The sequence below is a fragment of the Lepisma saccharinum genome, chromosome 17 (genome assembly GCF_977018435.1).
Source record: "Lepisma saccharinum chromosome 17, izLepSacc3.1, whole genome shotgun sequence".
NCBI classification, from domain to species: domain Eukaryota; kingdom Metazoa; phylum Arthropoda; class Insecta; order Zygentoma; family Lepismatidae; genus Lepisma; species Lepisma saccharinum.
The window spans coordinates 23,518,673-23,536,030 of NC_139245.1; the positions used below are offsets into that span (position 1 = coordinate 23,518,673).

A 17,358-nucleotide genomic window follows, 5' to 3' on the forward strand; every position below is an offset into this window, starting at 1 on the left:
GTATTTTTAATTTTCTTCACTAAATCAATAGACCTTCTAAGGGACTGCATTGGCATAACCGGCACTGTACCTGCAACTTATCTAAACGTTTTAAAAATTCAAAGGAATTTTTTTCGCCCAGCTGGATACCGTCACGTATCTCTCATTTTCATTTTCGAGTTACGTGTAGCTAGGCAGCCTGACAGGAAGTATAGGAAAGTGTTAACTTCAGCACCAGCTCAGCGAAAAGCATTCGCCAATATTTGCAAAGGAAAATTGATGAGAGAGAAAAAGGGGAGGAGTTTTGATGAGGAGGGAGGCAAGTTGGATCTGGCTCGGGAGAGAGAAGGGAGTTGGGCTTGAGTTTTGGAAGAGAACAGGAGAGTGATTCGGGGTTTTGAGTTTTGGAGAGAGGAGAGTGAGTTGGATTTTGAAGGAGATTGAGGCTGGATTCAGACTTTCAGAAACTTGTTTGGAAGTGGTACACAGCGAAGCTGAGTGAGAATTTAAGAGGCTAACGTCAGCAAGTGAGTGAGAGTTTAACTTGGAAACTCATTGGTCTTCTCTTCGAGAACGAGACAGGTAATACGCTTTTCTCTCAAGCCAACCTTGCCTTTGCAGTCTTTAGGTCATTTTAACCGAAAATATGAGAGTTGCCATTCAAATAAAAGATTGTGTAGGTTAAGTTTATTAAGGTACCTCCGCAGATAGAAGATGCAGCCAAGCGAGAGCTTACGAGCTACCGCTAACCCCCAATAGAATAATTACTTTCATCTAAAAGGCTCCAGGTTCGATCCCCGAACACGCTTGGTAAAAGTGTGTCACAAGACGGTAGCATGCTGTGATAACCACTCTGCCATGGAGCCAAGAGAAGAGGAGCACAATCACAAGTACATTTATCATTTGAATAATTTCAATGATAAGTGGTTACACAGATATTTATGAAGAATGTAGACAGACCAATGGTGTTCATGTATTTATTACCCACTGTACTAGTACTTCAACGTACACTCAGACTATCTAGTAATACAATTAAATAATGCATGAAATAATTGAATTATTTATAACTTTCTACGAAAACTAGTACCGAAAGACATACTCACACAGACAAGTCCTCCAAAGCCTTTAGGCCAAACCCTTTCTTCTCAGTCTTAAATATTTCGCACTTCCCATACTCTCTCTTCTGGAAGCGTTTGTTTGAACACCTTTCCCCAACTGGGCATCGAGATCCACTATAAGAATGAGGCAAAACATAAGAATTTCAGCAAAAAACAGTTTTAAAAGTAGTATATAAAACAACAAAGTTTCTACTGTAGCTCAGGTTTTCTTATTTGTGATTGCCACAACTGAAAAAATAAAGAGTTAAAAATAATAGGTATACTAATATGAAATTTTACAGGTAATGGCATCAAACATATCAATGCTCATACTTGTTTCAAGATCGTGTAAAAATGGCAAACATTTTGTGCAAAATTTGAATAGGTTCCTTTACTTTTATATGTAGCCAGACACTTCTGAGAGAATTGGTCTTGAGAAATGTGTATTCTTTATTTTACATTCAATTTCTGCCATTTACAGTGAATTGCAACAATGACGATGAAAATTACATGAAACTAATAAAGAGACATACTCAAAAGAACACCCATGTCCAAGTTAGGACCTAAACCTAGAACAGGGTGGCTACAAACAAGCAGAAATGAAATTCCCTGACTTTTCCAGGTTTTCCAGGACAAAAATTAACATTTTTCCCTGACAATTACAAACTAAACTAAATCGATGTTTTTGCAAATAGAAATAAGAAACTCGCACAGATCCGTGTATGGTTTTGTTAAGTACCAATATTATCTTCTATGAAATTGACTTAATTTCTCTATTCTCTATGATTTGAATTCAAACTGCAAAATAGTGAATCTGGAAAATTATTACAATCCACAAGCTAGGGAAGGATTACGGAATTTTGTCATACGCAGTAAGTTTAAAATAAAATACTTGATTATTTTTAAAGTTACGACTAAATGAGATAAGAGTGATGAGTGAATGATTAAGAAATACAATTTGTAATTTATCAGTCTCCTTATACATTCTCGGTATTATATGTTGATATTTCCACTGAGGTTTGGAACCCTCTGCTTGCAAGAACCATGAGTGCGGACTCATTTTTCAATGCATAAAGATATTTCTCTCTTCTCTGTAAAGCAAATAACTCAACTCTTGCATATAAGTGAAACAATTGAATTGTACAAAAGAAAGTGTCATATTTCCTTACATTATCATTGGGATTTCTGCTTCAGTACAGTATATCCAAGTGAAGTACTGTGAAACTGACAACATGCAGTTATACCATTATTGCTGACGAAAATGATATGTAGGGATTAGAAATTTAACGCAAGGCATTTATAGAATTGCACTGTATAGGTACCTGATTTAGCTAACCACACATTAAAACAGGAACACTCTAATAATAAGTTTCTGAAAGTTCATATACGAGGGGCATCCTGAAAAAAGCTCCAATGGTGCCTATACGCAGCACTAGTGGTCGGAGAGCGACACACACACATGCAGGCAGGAAGAAGTGGCATGTAGCTGTAATCTGGTACAGTTGCAATGCAGCCGTTTTAGGACAGTTCTAGGTTAAAGATTGCAACTCTCAAAAAGTATCCCACCGACTGCGATGTAGCCTACATTGCACGCTCAGAATTTGGCACAGAGCCACCAGCAATCGTGTGAGGCGTGCAGACCGGACGTCGTGAGCGATAGTATGATCAGACGATGGTGCAGACAATTCACGGAAGGCCAATCGAATGTGCACAACCCCAAACAGCTCAGTACGCATGGGCCCTTTGCATCACTTCAGGTGAGAGATCTTGGTCCACTCCCTGTACAGCCCTGGCCTTGAATGTACAGACTTTCATCTCTTTGTTTACCTGAAGAGGTTTCTGGCAAGGCAAGGATTTGACAGCTACATTGCGGTAGAGATAGTTCCAGTCTTCTTTGCTGTCAGACACATATACCACATGGACATAGGTTAGGACTCACTGATACTAATGCAATAAATTACAACTGATATTCTTGTTTTATTTATGCCTAAATGGTAGGGACCTTGATATTTAATTTTTTTTAAATTGGTGTATTTTCTTATTTTTTACTTTTTACTATACGGTGTTATTTTTCCCAAAATTCACATTTTCATTTTAGCGCATTTTCTGGAAAATATATGAAATTATACCTTCATGGTGTGTTTAAACTACTGTTTCAAATTGTAAGTCACATGGCTTATGCCTCTTCGCAAGAGTTTGATATCTTGAAAGTTATTTTGGGAAAGTAATTTTGCATACCCCCTTTTTAATTTTAAGGTTAGGATTTTAGATAATTGAATTTTCCCCGTATATTCTGAAGGGTACATAATGACCATAAGTGGCGACGCACCCAAAAAATTAAAATCAATCAATCTCGCGTGACAGATACCGATATATTATGGCATTAAAAAATTGGCATTATCTTTTTTTGACTTGTTAGTGTTACGTTTCCCAAAATTCGCGTTTTTGTTTTAGAACATTAATCTGCGAAATATACCGAAACGTAATACTCCATTGTGCTTTTAAACTATTATTTTAAATCGTAGGTCACATGGTCTACGAATTTTCGTGACTGTTTGATATGTTGGAACATATTTTTGAGGAAGTAAAAGTAAAGTGCTCCCCTGCATTTCCATGAAGGTGTATAATAGGGGTGTGGAGTTAGGGCCCCACACTTTCTTGATCACGGCTGAAGGTAGGGGTAATGTGATCCGCACCATGCTCCTGGCTACCTTTATCCCTCAAAGTTTCCTCAAAGTACCAGCTACATATGATGCTGGGTGGGCGCCGGAGCAGTTTGAATAGGTGGAAAACATACCGGTTCTCCCCCGCCGGGGATCGACCCCGGGTCTCGCGCATAGTAGTCAGACGCCCTAATGACAGTTCCATTATTACTAGCTCGACAAATGCCGATGGTGCGCACTTAGCTTGGTCATTCAAAACATATATCGTGCGACAAATACGAAGATGTGGCTCCCGTGTGACTATTGATGAGCACTCGATCACTTTGCTCTGTGATGCAAATGGTTTTGATAGAAGTTGAAAAAATCGTGGGAAATACATGATTTAATGTGGCTGTCAGAATTTTTCCATGTACGTATAACTCTATAGTTTACTCTTGAGTAAAATGTTGGAAAACTTCCATGTTCTATGTACACAAACCTGGCCTAGAGAAGACAAGAATGTTGGATTTCATGGAATTTTTCGTTGTTTTAGGACATCTCTTTAAAAAAAATCGCTAAAAACGCCAACAATTAGCATTTTATGTCAAATTCGCATTATTTCGATATTTCGAACGGGCGAAAAATGTGTCCAGACATCACTGCCCATTCCTAAACATAACTTCGCAACAATTACCCTTTTTCACGGTTTTGGCGTTTGCGAAAAATCAGTGTCCCTACTAATTGGAAATTACTTTCTGGCCACCCCTCGTATAAATCAATAGATTGAAAGTGAAAATTTAGCAGAGCTGGCAGAGAAAAGTCAATTCTTGAATAAAGTGATTTGCTTTTATGGTTGAATGATTTGAGTAAATATTATATTAAAATATTTACGTATTCACTATTAGTATTTTATTTCATAATATTGGACATTAACCTTACTCAGTGAGAGATTAATGACCATCTCTCATGAGTTTAAACAGACAGGACAGAGACTGCATTTCATTGCAATACTAGTGTTGCAGTAAATTTGAGATTGGGAGCATGCACTTGCCAATTTTTATAACGTTCACCAATGCAGATTTACGTTTCACTTTTTCGTGATAGTATTCAATATATATCCCATTTGGTTGGATTCTTCTTGATATCTAAGAATTGTGCAATGGCATTGTAAACGTACGTTAACTTGTGGGAAACCAGTAATACTTCAGGATGATGAAAGAAAACCTTCGTAAGCACCGCTATATTAAATAAGGTGAAGTGAGCCAGAAGAGTAACAAAATTCGGGGAGTATATTTGCAGTCTAAAGCTCTTCTTGTTTATGCATGTGATTTTTGTTGGATGTTGCAGTCCATGCAATTTATGTCTCGTGTTGTAGTGAGGTACTTTGTCTGGCGGCTATTCGACAAAAACCGTATGTATCAATGGAACCTATTCATATTTGTTTCCATGTTCCTTCAATTTGCCCAACAAAATGCCTTACTATGACGTCCGACAACTATCGGACGGCGCCACTCGCTCTTATCCCCTCCATCTGTTGACAAGTCCCCTTACTACTCCCATACGGATAAGAAAAAATGATAATTCAATGAATTTTCCACGTAATATTTAGAGGCTTAACCGTTACTCCCCCGATGATACCAACCATATGGTATCATCAGAGTAAGGTCGTACTGGCCCGATGATACCATATGGTATCATGGTGCTGATTACGAAATGAATGTGCTTTTTGGACCTTCATACTCTTATATTTGGTGGAAACTCTGACACAGGTTTGGAGCAAGCCTGGGAAATTTATATTGACGACCAACCTCCTCCCCCTCTCCGCAACATATCCATGCCACATTTCCGAACAGAGTCTCACATTTTGGCTCATTATTCAACTTGTATGGCATCCAGGAACATGAAACATATTTCAATCTCTTTGGAAACGTCCATTCTTTGAAGAGATTACTAAGGTTTGCGCCTTCTCCCCAAAATAGCGGGAGAAGAGGGGGCAAACTCCACATTTTTATGTTTTTTCATTGAAATTCGGGGGTCGCGCCCCTCAAACCCCCTTCCTCGGTTCGGCGTTCTGAATTATACACGGTTGCATGCTCTGATGTTTTAGCTGCAAAACAAAACTTATCCGAAGTAGATTGCTCCTATAGTGCCAGAGTTATAACAATTTTCTGAGCAATGTGCAAATTACCTATTTTTCGTAAAAAACAGAGTTTCACATTTTGGCTTATTATTCAACTTGTATGGCACCCAACAACATGAAAAATGTTTCCTTCTGTTTGGAAATGACCATTCTTTGAAGAGAATACTAAGGTTTGCGCTCTCTCGGTAAAATAGCGGGAGAAGAGGGAGCAAACTCCAGATTTTTTTTTTGAAATTCGGGGGTCGCGCCCCCCAAGCCCCTCTTCCTTGGTCCAGCGTTCTGAATTGTACACTGTTGCATGCTCTGATGTTCTAGATGCAAAACAAAAAAAAATATCCGAAGTAGATTACTCCCATAATACCAGAGTTATAACAGTTTTCCTCCAAAAATGCAAATGACCTATTTTTCGTAAAAAAAATGTCACATTTTGGTTTATTATTCAACTTGTATGGAAGCCAAGAACATGAAACATGTTAAGTTCTCTTTGAAAAGAGTACAAAAGTTTGCACCCTCTCCCCAAAATAGCAGGGGAAGAAGGAGTAAACTCCAGATTTTTATGTTTCTTGCATTGAAATTCGGGGGTTGTGCCCCCAAACCCCCTTCCTCGGATCGGCGGTCTGAATTGTACACGGCTGCATGCGCTGATGTTTTAGCTGTAAAACAAAAGTTATCCGAAGTAGATTGCTCCCATAGTGCCCGAGTTATAACAATTTTCCTCCAAAGAGTGTTCGAATCTAAAATTCCCGCCAAGAAGCCAGGGCGAGATAAATTTCTCTCTCTCTCTCTCCTCCTGCCATCACTGGTTTTTGACGCCGTGGTTGTGTTGCGCATAAAAGGGGCCTAAAAGTTGAGGCCGAAACTTACGAACGAGATTTCCTGTTCCCGTGCAGAGTTCCATAACGATATCTTTAAATACATAAATAAATTAAAAATTAAAAATGTCAATGAAGACGAAATTCCCTGACATTTCCCTGACATTTTTTGACACCTCAAATTCCCTGACTTTTCCCGGTTTTCCAGGTTTTCCAGGTCTGTCGCCACCCTGTAGAACCTTTGGTAGTGATATAGTGAGTCGACCTCTCAACAAGCTCAGCCACTGAGGTGACTCAGTATCAAGACAGAAACAATATATTTTAATAATAAATTTGAAAAATAACAAGCAGGTGTAAACTGCAAATTATTTAGGCCTATAGAAATATGGGATCAATAACTATCATCAATAATTTTTTTTCATGCAAAAACTATTAATAATATACCTTTTCAATGATTCTGATTAAAATTTTAAATGTGACACTTGGTGCATACAAGCAGCTAAATCTGGTACTAGATTTGTCAGGGTGAGTCAAGAAATGTCCTGATTTTTGGGAATTTAATATTTCGTTCTCATAGTGATAAAACTTGAACAAAATTTAACAAACTATGAAGAAGTATTTGACTACCTTGGATTGGTATAAAACATTTCAAGTTGATTACAAAAATAAGCATTTCACAATAATATTATAAAGTGTTTGGAAAAATAAAATATTTATTTCATTATGTGCTCTAATATTTTTTCGTGAAAATGGTAATTTTATGCCAAGGATGTCCACAAAATAAGTTCCATTTGCAGTGCTGCAGTCAGGATGGTGCACATACGTGTCTTGATTCTTTTGCAAGACATAGATGCCATTTTAAGACATTTGAACAGTGTGTGCACATTATGCTGTGTGTTTATAATGCTCAAAAACTGAGAAGGACAGCACATGTTAAATGCATTATGTAAGCCTTTTCTTGAATGCAAAGAACATGTAACCAGATGGAATTTATAGTTAACTTTGTGAGGTGTATGAAAACATGCCATGAGTGTTACAAAATGTGCATCTTGATCCACGGGGCAGCTGACGCATCTTGATCCACGGGGCAGCTGACAGTCTGTGCTGCATTAAGATTTGGCACAATCAGTTAAAAGAGAAAATTCACCATTATGTCACTTTCTCGCCATTTGCTACAAATTTCACTGTCAATTCTTAATGAAATTGTGTCTAATAAACTTTAGTTTTGGCAATTGTGTGTGCACTGGGTGTCAACAATGCTTATTGAAGGACAAAAAGTGAAACAGCAGACCAGTGTATTGGCCTTTCTGACACGATACAGTGATTAGCTGTAGTTCATGGAGTAGAGGTACACTTCACTGTCGGCAAAGATGAAATTCCAATCCACAACAAGCTCTATAATCAATGCACGCATTCACTGTGACTTTCCTAACTGAACTGTTGTGATGGTTCATGACAATGCCCATCCATACTGCCGCTGCAAAGCAAGATATTATGACATTTGGCTGGAAATAATTCAATCATCCCTCCTACAGTCCAGACTTAGCATCAAGTGTTTTACACAAGTGATGTTCCTGCATCTGAAATCCTTCCTTGTTGACTAGTGGTTCCACACTTGTGATTTGCATCATAGGATGCATCAGTCTACAATGAAGGGATACAAAAAACTTGAGCCCTACTACAAGTGCTTCAACAATGGCCATAACAATGCCAAAGAACAGTGTACAGTATGTACATACATCAAATGACACATGTAAATGGTTTGGACATATAATTCTGTCTTTCTTAATTGTGCATTGGAACTTACTTTCTGGATAACCCTTAGACTAAATTTAAATCATCTTCGAAATATGCTGATACATATTAATAGTGTCAGGTCAATTTAATTAGAAGTGGCATTTTTTACATGGTGTAAAAGTAGATTAGCAATTTACATAACTGTCCAAATTATCATTTCTACGAAAAAAATATTGTGTACATTATTTTCCTCATGTTTCTAATAAAAAAAATATGTATTATTATGTATAACATTATAGGGAATATTTAATTTAATGTTTATTTTGTGAATTTTCATTCTGGGAGAGATGGACATATGGGACAAACATGAAGAAAGCCACCTGAATCTAAACTGTAAACCAATAAAAAAATCTTCAACTGCAGATCAACTTGGATATAAATAACATATCATGTTGCATCATTCCTATATTGAAGGGTAATATTTGTGTGAAAAAAGGCCTTCCAATAAATGCAATTCCTGACGACAGAGAAGGGAGAAAGAAGAAGGCAGTGGGACTCCGCTCTGCCCTGTATTGATTTCCCAGCCATGCTCCACTCATCAGCCAGAAAATCAATACAGACACCAGCTGGGCTGCTATGAGAAAGAGAGAGACAGTGAGTGAGAATTCTGAGGCACAGCCAATCAGAGGAAGAGAATCAAGAGGAAGCTCATGACACCTGTACAATACACATCAAATAATTAAGCTTCATCATTAAAATTGACAGCAACACTTAGCAGATTCCATGTCAAACTAGTGGAAATTGTCACATCTCTACAGTTAATCAGGTCATAAGGTTGACTTTACAAATTACAGACGGAAGGTCATGACCTTGAAAAGCATTGCCAGGAGTTGAGCAAATTGAATTACAATCTTCTGAAAAAGAAAAAAAAAATTAAATAAAATTAATTAATTTTGAAGAACTATGCTTTCAATGCAACAAAAGCAAGTTAATGTAGAAAGTCAAGAAAATGTTTGTCAGTGCACAGATAGGTTAAAAGGAACTGGATCTGCAGTTTAAAGTGGTATCCAAACCATTGGGCTGTGCTCATGTGAACACCAAACTCTTCGGACAGAGCATAGGAAGCTTGAAAAGCGAAATAAGAAAAAGAAATAGAATGAAAATGTTTACTGCGGTTCTTTTTATTCACTATTTAATATAATAAACAACGTAACAGCATTCCTTCTTATTTCTAAACTGAAGATTTCTATGCAATGTGTGTGTGGAGCTACGGTGGTCTAGTCGGTAGAGCACCTGACTGCCATGTGGGAGACCCGGGTTCGATTACCTGGGAATTTTTCCAGCCTTGTCCCCACATAAAGCGGCTCTGAGACTCAGCCAGCCCGAAATCAATGGGTACCTGGAGCATGGTGCTGATCACATCACCTCCAAAATGACCAAGATCAAGAATGTGTGGGGCCATATCCCCACATTCCCTAAATGTGCCTTCATGGCATGGTGAACTTTACCTTTTATGTATATGTGTTTAATGAAAATTCATCTTCCAAAAATAATGGGCTACTTGACCATTATTAATAGGTATTTTGACATAAATGTAAGCAAATGGAAGCACATTTATTCTTCATAGTTGACACTTTCGAGCATAAAAACATACTTTTGTTTTTCTTTGGCATATAAAGTGCATACTTTACAGAATTTATACATCTTTTCAGCAAACCTAAGTTTTCCAGATTGGAAAGAAGTTTGTATCACTACTCAATAATGCATCTCCATAATTAACCCGTAACAACATTCACGTAGATGTTACTAACATCCCTGAGTCACTGGCATATCATAGGGAAAGAGAAATGTGTCTTGCTAGATGACATGGTTGGCACCGTGCAACTTCAAGATAATTTTCCCATGTTCTCCTTGTCAATGCGTATTGCACCTTCAGTTACCTGTAACTGTAGAGATGGGCTCACCTCCTTGGGTGACATACTCTTGCTACGGAGATCGATTTCCTGTGGTGTGTAAGCTCGTCCTATTTACACATTAATAATAAATAATGGTAAGCCTCCATAGCCTCAACTGCGAGAGGTGAAAACACAACTTTAAGCGAACTTTAAAGAACTCGCACATTCAAATGCATTTTATATCGTTATGGTTGGACCCGGCACATATTTGGATATGAAAGTAAGGATTCTTACCAGTCTCCATGATAGACCAGAATCTCCTCGGAACTGCGGAGATAATCACCCATTCCTGCTTTACCAACGACTCTCGATCGAATCCCCTCTTTACTCTTTTCCCCCAACTATTTATGCTCATCTCTTTCCACATAACAATCCCCAGTTGTTCAGGTGCCATCCTTCCTACTCGCACATGTCCTTCTTATGCTCCTCAGTGACCTAAATCCAACTCGGCAATAACTGACATAGGCATTCCATTAATAATTCCTGGCTGGACTGATTGCTAACTGCCTGGGAGTAATGACATCTTTTATATTACTAAATTTCCTCTTCCTGAATTTTCAATGATTATCCTTCCTTTCTTTTTATACATAATTATAATCTCTTTACGAATTGGAAAACCTATTTTACCAGAGAATAATATCTATCATGTCAGTAGCTTTACAATGACTTGAAATGAACCCTGGGTGCAAGTTATAATTTTCAGGAAATTTTGAAAATTGAGCCTCTGCCCCTGGGACCTTAATTGTCGCACATTGTTATATTGTTCTTTTGTTCTCAATATTACAGGTAAAAGTGAAATAGTTGAGGAGTTATAGCCCATTTTATAAGATCAAGCCTATAATACTCAGACAGAAACAATATACTTTTTCAAACTCAGTTTGTTAACAATAGTAAGAATGCATATATTGCTTTGTAATTTGAGTATGCTGGGAAAACCTTCTCCCCTCCAGTTTCGATGAGTTTACAGCCAATAGGAAACCTTCTCCAGTTTGTCCACTAAAGATTAAGACAAGAGTCCTTTCATTCTCTCCAAGGAAAATTTTCAACCTTCTGCAGTGAACATTTTTCAGTCAGGAAGGTCAAATTCAAGACAATGTGATTTATATGAAACAGAAATCTCAAATTACCTTTTATATAACTATTTCATTTGCTTTTAGAAGGAACAAAAACAACATTTTAGATAATAGTGGTGTTACAAGGCGACGTTACCATATATCCACTTACGAATCTCACAGTACTCTGAATGGGCAAAAGGCTATGAAATTTCTTTGAGTTGAATAAAAAGCAATTTACTACAGATAATCTTTCAGCTTCCAAATTTCACTTTATTACTGGGACTGCTTGAAATAGGTCGTACAGATTTGAATGGAATCCAAACTGTGGAAACATACCTTCACCTGATCATCAATCTCTTGATTTCAATGTACAGTAGTTGGCATTCCCAATACTGGAAATACCTTCCTTACAAAATCAATTTAGGAATATGTGGGCCAATATTATTGTAGTAACAGAGATGTGTCAAAAGGGCATGTAATATCAATTTCCGATTTGTTATGTTGTGTTTTCAGTCCACTTTATGCACAGATAAGCTAATCGGGACTGGACCTACAGTTTAAAGTGTGATCTGTACCACTGTGCAATGTGCCTCCACTGGGTATCAAATCCAGGGATCCTCAATTACAAGACGATAATGTTACCATATATCCATTTATGAATCTCACAGTACTCTGAATCAGCAAAAGGCTGCGGAATTTCTTCGAGTTTAATATAAAGCAATTTACTATTGATAACCTTTAAAAAAATCATATGCGGAGGAGGAGAAGGTAAATGATGTACTGAAAATTGTTTTTATAGATGTACCACATAATTTTTGTATTAATTGAAAAAGTAAGTTTGTTTATTAAAAATTATATTGGTTGTCAGCAGTGAAGCAATTTGCACTCTTTTCTTAATTTAAAAGACAGCAAATTAAAGGAACAAATATTTTGGCAATGAACTCTATATCAAGAACAAATTAAACCTTACCGGCACATGAGGGGTAATTTTTTTTCCCCAAGGAAAAAAACCCTCAGATTCTGCATGGCAAGTTAAATTTTTCACGAGGCTGGGAACTAACCTATTTTCAAGTGGACTTGTTCTGCATTTGTCTTTCTGTGATTTATTTACTTCCTGCCAACAATTAGTTCAGCAGTAACAGTTGTTTGATGGCATTGTTGCTAAATATGGAAAGTTTTTACCCTATGCATGCCTGTCTACTAGTTTTATTCTCGTACTGTCAAATGTTAAAATGGATTGAAGAAGATTGAGGCTTGTCTTGAAGTTTCCGACAATGAAATTGTTGGCAGAGATACATCTTCGTCAGAGGAGGAGCATGTAGAAGACATAACTCTCACTCAATATCAAGCTGCAGAAAGTGACTGACTGATTGACTTAGTTTATTTTACTTCGCGTTTTGTGCCTCTTGGCTAGGGGATGAGTGATGAAATGATGAATGGATATTCACAAACAACCAAGCCCGAGCGGGATTCGAACCCGGGACCCTCATCAAACTGCAGAAATTGATCAGGATGATACCATTCAGAAGATGAGGGTTTCTTAAATATGTAGTTAGTCCATATTATTCAATAAAGTTTATTCACTTTGACAAATAGTGTGTCTCAAAATGAAAATAATTTAATAGTGAAAAATGCCCTGTGAGTGTCCTAATATAGGTTATGTAAGTGTGAGTGTTTTCAGTGGAGTGAAAATATGCATAGGGCCATGTAATGGAGAATTGTCCAGATAGTTTCTTAATGGGATGAAACGGTGCCAAAGTGTGTAAACAAGTGCTTTAGTGCATATTTTATCAATAAAACTTTTTCATAATGACAAGTAGCGTGTCTTAAAATTAAAATAATTTAGGGATAAAAAATCACCCCATGCGAGTCCTAACGTAGGTCATGAAGAGATGAGTTCTCAAGGGTTAAAACACAGTGAAAAATTGAAATCAGCACCCCCATTGATAAAAACTGAAATCTGTAAAAAGAACAAAGTATAGCATATCTAAAAACTAGTATCACTATACCACTAATAAAAGCTGAGGTTTTAAATGGCACTCGCACACACAAGGACGAAAGATAGGAACACACAACCCCACAGTTGATTATACTGGCTGTGGGACCAGGTGCCAACCCCTCAAGCATGCAGTTCCCCAGTGTACTAAGTGAAGAAAGGTTGTCTTTTGGGGAACTTTGAAGAATATGCTGCAAGGTGGACCTACATGGAGGGAGCCCAATAAAGCATTTAGCCCCTTCCTGTTCTCTTATTGTGTACCATCATTAGGGCCACATATTTATGGTGAATAACAGATCAGGATATCGGAACCAAAAACTAGGCACATTTCGGACTCAAAAGCAGTATACAGAAATACATTTTGGTGTTAAAATGGTGAATAAAACCCTAAATTTGATATAAAAATACACTTATTACACAAAAGAAACATTTGCCCCCTAAGAGAACATTTATGTAGTTTTCAGAGTAATAAGTTTATTCCTGTGTAAAGGAGTCAATTTCCATAACTCACAGGATAATTCAGACTTCAAAAAGTGCTGCGGCAGTAAAAAAAAACCTAAATTTTGTGTTTAAGAGTTTATTTCACATTTTGCAGTTCATTTCGTGACAATACATGGCAGTAAAATGCACCTTACAGCTTTTAAAAATATGAAAATTTCGTGTTTTCATTAAAAACTAAATATGCATGCCCCTAACCATCAGTAATCCCTCTATGATACCATGGAAGCACTACTGATGCCTGGAAAATCTATTATTCTCATGGCAAGTGCAATTTTCTATTGAAATGTGGTATGAACCACTTCACAGCTATCTAAATACACCCTAACTGGTTCATTTGGAGTCTTCTCATAAGGATCCCTTATCCCTGGAGCACCATCAATATTTCATGTGAAAATCCATCCAAAACTTCCAGTTTACAGACATATCAGCGTTGCAATAATACTCATAAGTCAAGTTACATGAACAAAGTCTTATCACAGAAGAGAAGAGTCACCAAATGCAGCAACAAATACTTAAACCAATCATTTTCAAAATGTGGAATCCATTAGGACTGCCAAGAAAAGAACCAGATAACGTCACTTGTGATGATTTCAAATATTCCTGCTTTACACAAAGTACCATCCCATGAGGGTGCATAAGTATGAGTAATATCAAAACATTCCTTGTCACAGCCAAAAATAGGTGGCACTAACATTTTTGCAAGATGTGACCTTTCATTTCCAACCGTCATAATATTAGCCAGGAAAGATAATCTATGTTATTGCACGCATCTTGATAGTTAAAATAAATAAATAAATAAAATTACAGTAATGGCCCTGGAGATAAACAAGCAATTCATCATTACAATGAAACTGCTGACAATTATCTCATATCTATTCAGAATAGGAATGTGGGATTTGTTGAACAGGATGCTAAATGGGCAACAATTGTACATGATTGTTTTAATTAATTTTACATGCTACACATGGGGTAATTGCATACAATAAATAACATTCTGCCTAATTTCATGCCTGCAACTACTTACCACTCGATCATTAACAGACGATTTAAGCAGTCTTCACCACATCCCATTTCTCCCCTGACAATCTCTTCTTTTGTGAGAAAGCAGTCGCATATCATTCGTTTGGCTTCTTTGCTTCTGGTCCTGGAAATAATATACAATTTAACAGACATTCACAAAAATCTCATGTTAACATTGTCGTCATGTATGAAATATTATAATAATAAAACTATTCATGTAACAATTATGACATCTTGCCTCACATTCCGATCGTGTGATTCACATATCACAACAATACACATCTGTTTTCTACAAATATCGAATTATTTTAGTGTCTACAAGCACATACGTAACAGATTTTTAGATTACGTAATGCATTTTTTGTGCAGATTTATCCTGCTCCAATGATCTTACATGAGTAGGTTAGGTGGGTCAGATTTGGTGTTCTTAGCATTAAAAATTTCAAGTAGTTTAAAACTGTTAGGTTTGATTTATTTCTGCCCTTTCCTTCAGTTGGGCACATACATCCTTCCACAGTCATTTCTAGTATCCTAAATGCATCCTCATACTCCTGTTAATCTTATAAATATCATTACACAATCAGAACATGATCCAGCTTGGTTGGTTTACGTGCACTTTATGTACAAAAAGGCTAATCTGGACTGGACCTACAGTTTAAAGTGAGATCTGAACCACTGTGTGCCTCCACCAGGTATCAAACCCAGGACCCCTTGATTACAAGGCAACAACATTACCGCTATGCCATTGGTGAACCACGTACATGATCTATCTTGGGAATGTGGGGTGTGAAAAGTGAAGTTGTGTAGCAATGTGAGTAGCTGAAGATGCTATGCACACAAATTGCTACAGGGGCATTCCAGCGTTACGTATGTGACATCTTACACACAAAATTTAAGGTTCAAGATATGAGATTGGATTAAAATATTCATAGAAATATGAAGAAAATAATATATTTTGGTAAGTGCTATTTGTTTAAGATGTAAATGGGAACTTAATTTGCAGAAAAGATTGACATGATAGATCTTGTGTTTATATATATTTACTTTGGATATAATAATAATAATAATGAGTGACCTAAAGGTTCCTTCATGGCATGGGGAACTTTACCTTTATCTTACCTTAATAATAATCAGTGCTTTTATCTGGTGATACACAACAGTACACTGTACCGACAGTTTCGTAGGTGGGAATAAATCTAAAAACATTTCATGTAAACGAAAGAAATGTGTATGTGCGTCTACATGGATGCATGATCCTTTATGATTTGATTGATTTGTTGTTTTAAGTCCACTTTATGCACAGTAAGGCTAATTGGGACTGGACCTACAGTTTAAAGTGGGATCCGAACCACTATGTGCCTCCAGCGGGTATCGAACCTGGGGATCCTTTATGAACATACCACAATATTTAGAGTAGTTTTTGTGATGAACACAATAACAAATGTGAAGAACAATAAACCAACTTGAAGACTAATAAAAACGTTCTTCGAAGAAAAAAGCACTGGTAATAATAATAAGAAATACCCTTTTAACATACCTTTATTATTACACTCCATGGCAAAAAACAATCGCCCCCAGTGACAAAATCTAATATTTTCTTTCAAGCATATGTTTTATTTCTTTTATAATCATATTCACAATTGTACATACTGTATGTAATTTTAACATTTTCTGATATTTTACGTACTCTTTACTTACTGTAACAATGAAGAAATCAACAAAGAAAGTGGTTAAATTGTTAAGCTTTATGGCCTTTATTGCCTGCCACTATTGTTTAGTTACCTTTGTTTGCCCTGATGTATAGTTCAATTGTTACATTTGTTTAGGGATTGATTTCATAACCTCCCTGAAAGGTTTCTTGATCAGACAAAGCACAGTAAATCAAAATGATGTAGAAAGCAGGGTGTTAAAGATCTTTGTCCAAGAAAGCAAGGAAGTATACTTCAAATGTTAGAGGAAAATGTGCCCAAGAAATAAATTGCACGAAGACTTTATGTTCATCCAAAAACTGTCACAAATGTTGTAATTAGTTTCCTTCCACTGCCTTTTCGGCCCAAGTTCCTTTTGTTTTATTGAGATTTAATCATGCTACGAATGCAATTTTTACATGGTTCAATTTCGATGTACGTCTGTTAACACATAGTGCGGAGTTTTAGCAATTACTTAAGGTTTTGTTCAATATATGCTTTCATGGTTAGGTTAGGCAGCTTAGGTTTGGTTCCCTTAGCATTAAAATAAAGTCCTAAATGCATTCTACTAAGGTTCTGATTTACTTCTACATTCATTCCTACGCTTCTACGATATTTACTGTCCCTTCTCGATGGAGAATATCTTGTCCATTAGAAGTGCGTAAGGTAATTATCAAGTTTTTTTTTAACATAAATAACTTTTTTCGAGTCCAAACAGTGCTCATTACTTTAAGGA

The 17,358-nt window shown here is 36.8% G+C and overlaps 1 protein-coding gene across 3 annotated transcripts in view; it reads right to left on the reverse strand.

Annotated features, from left to right (window-relative positions):
• Set2 (SET domain containing 2) overlaps positions 1 to 17,358 on the reverse strand; it is an 81,676-nt gene that overhangs the window by 38,771 nt on the left and 25,547 nt on the right. For all 3 annotated transcript variants that reach the window (XM_083139141.1, XM_083139139.1, XM_083139140.1), the window contains exons 3-4: positions 14,939 to 15,058; positions 1,083 to 1,211 (exon numbers count right to left, since the gene is read on the reverse strand). In XM_083139141.1, the coding sequence (XP_082995267.1) occupies positions 1,083 to 1,211; positions 14,939 to 15,058 (249 nt within the window). The remainder of the gene's footprint in view (positions 1 to 1,082; positions 1,212 to 14,938; positions 15,059 to 17,358) is intronic.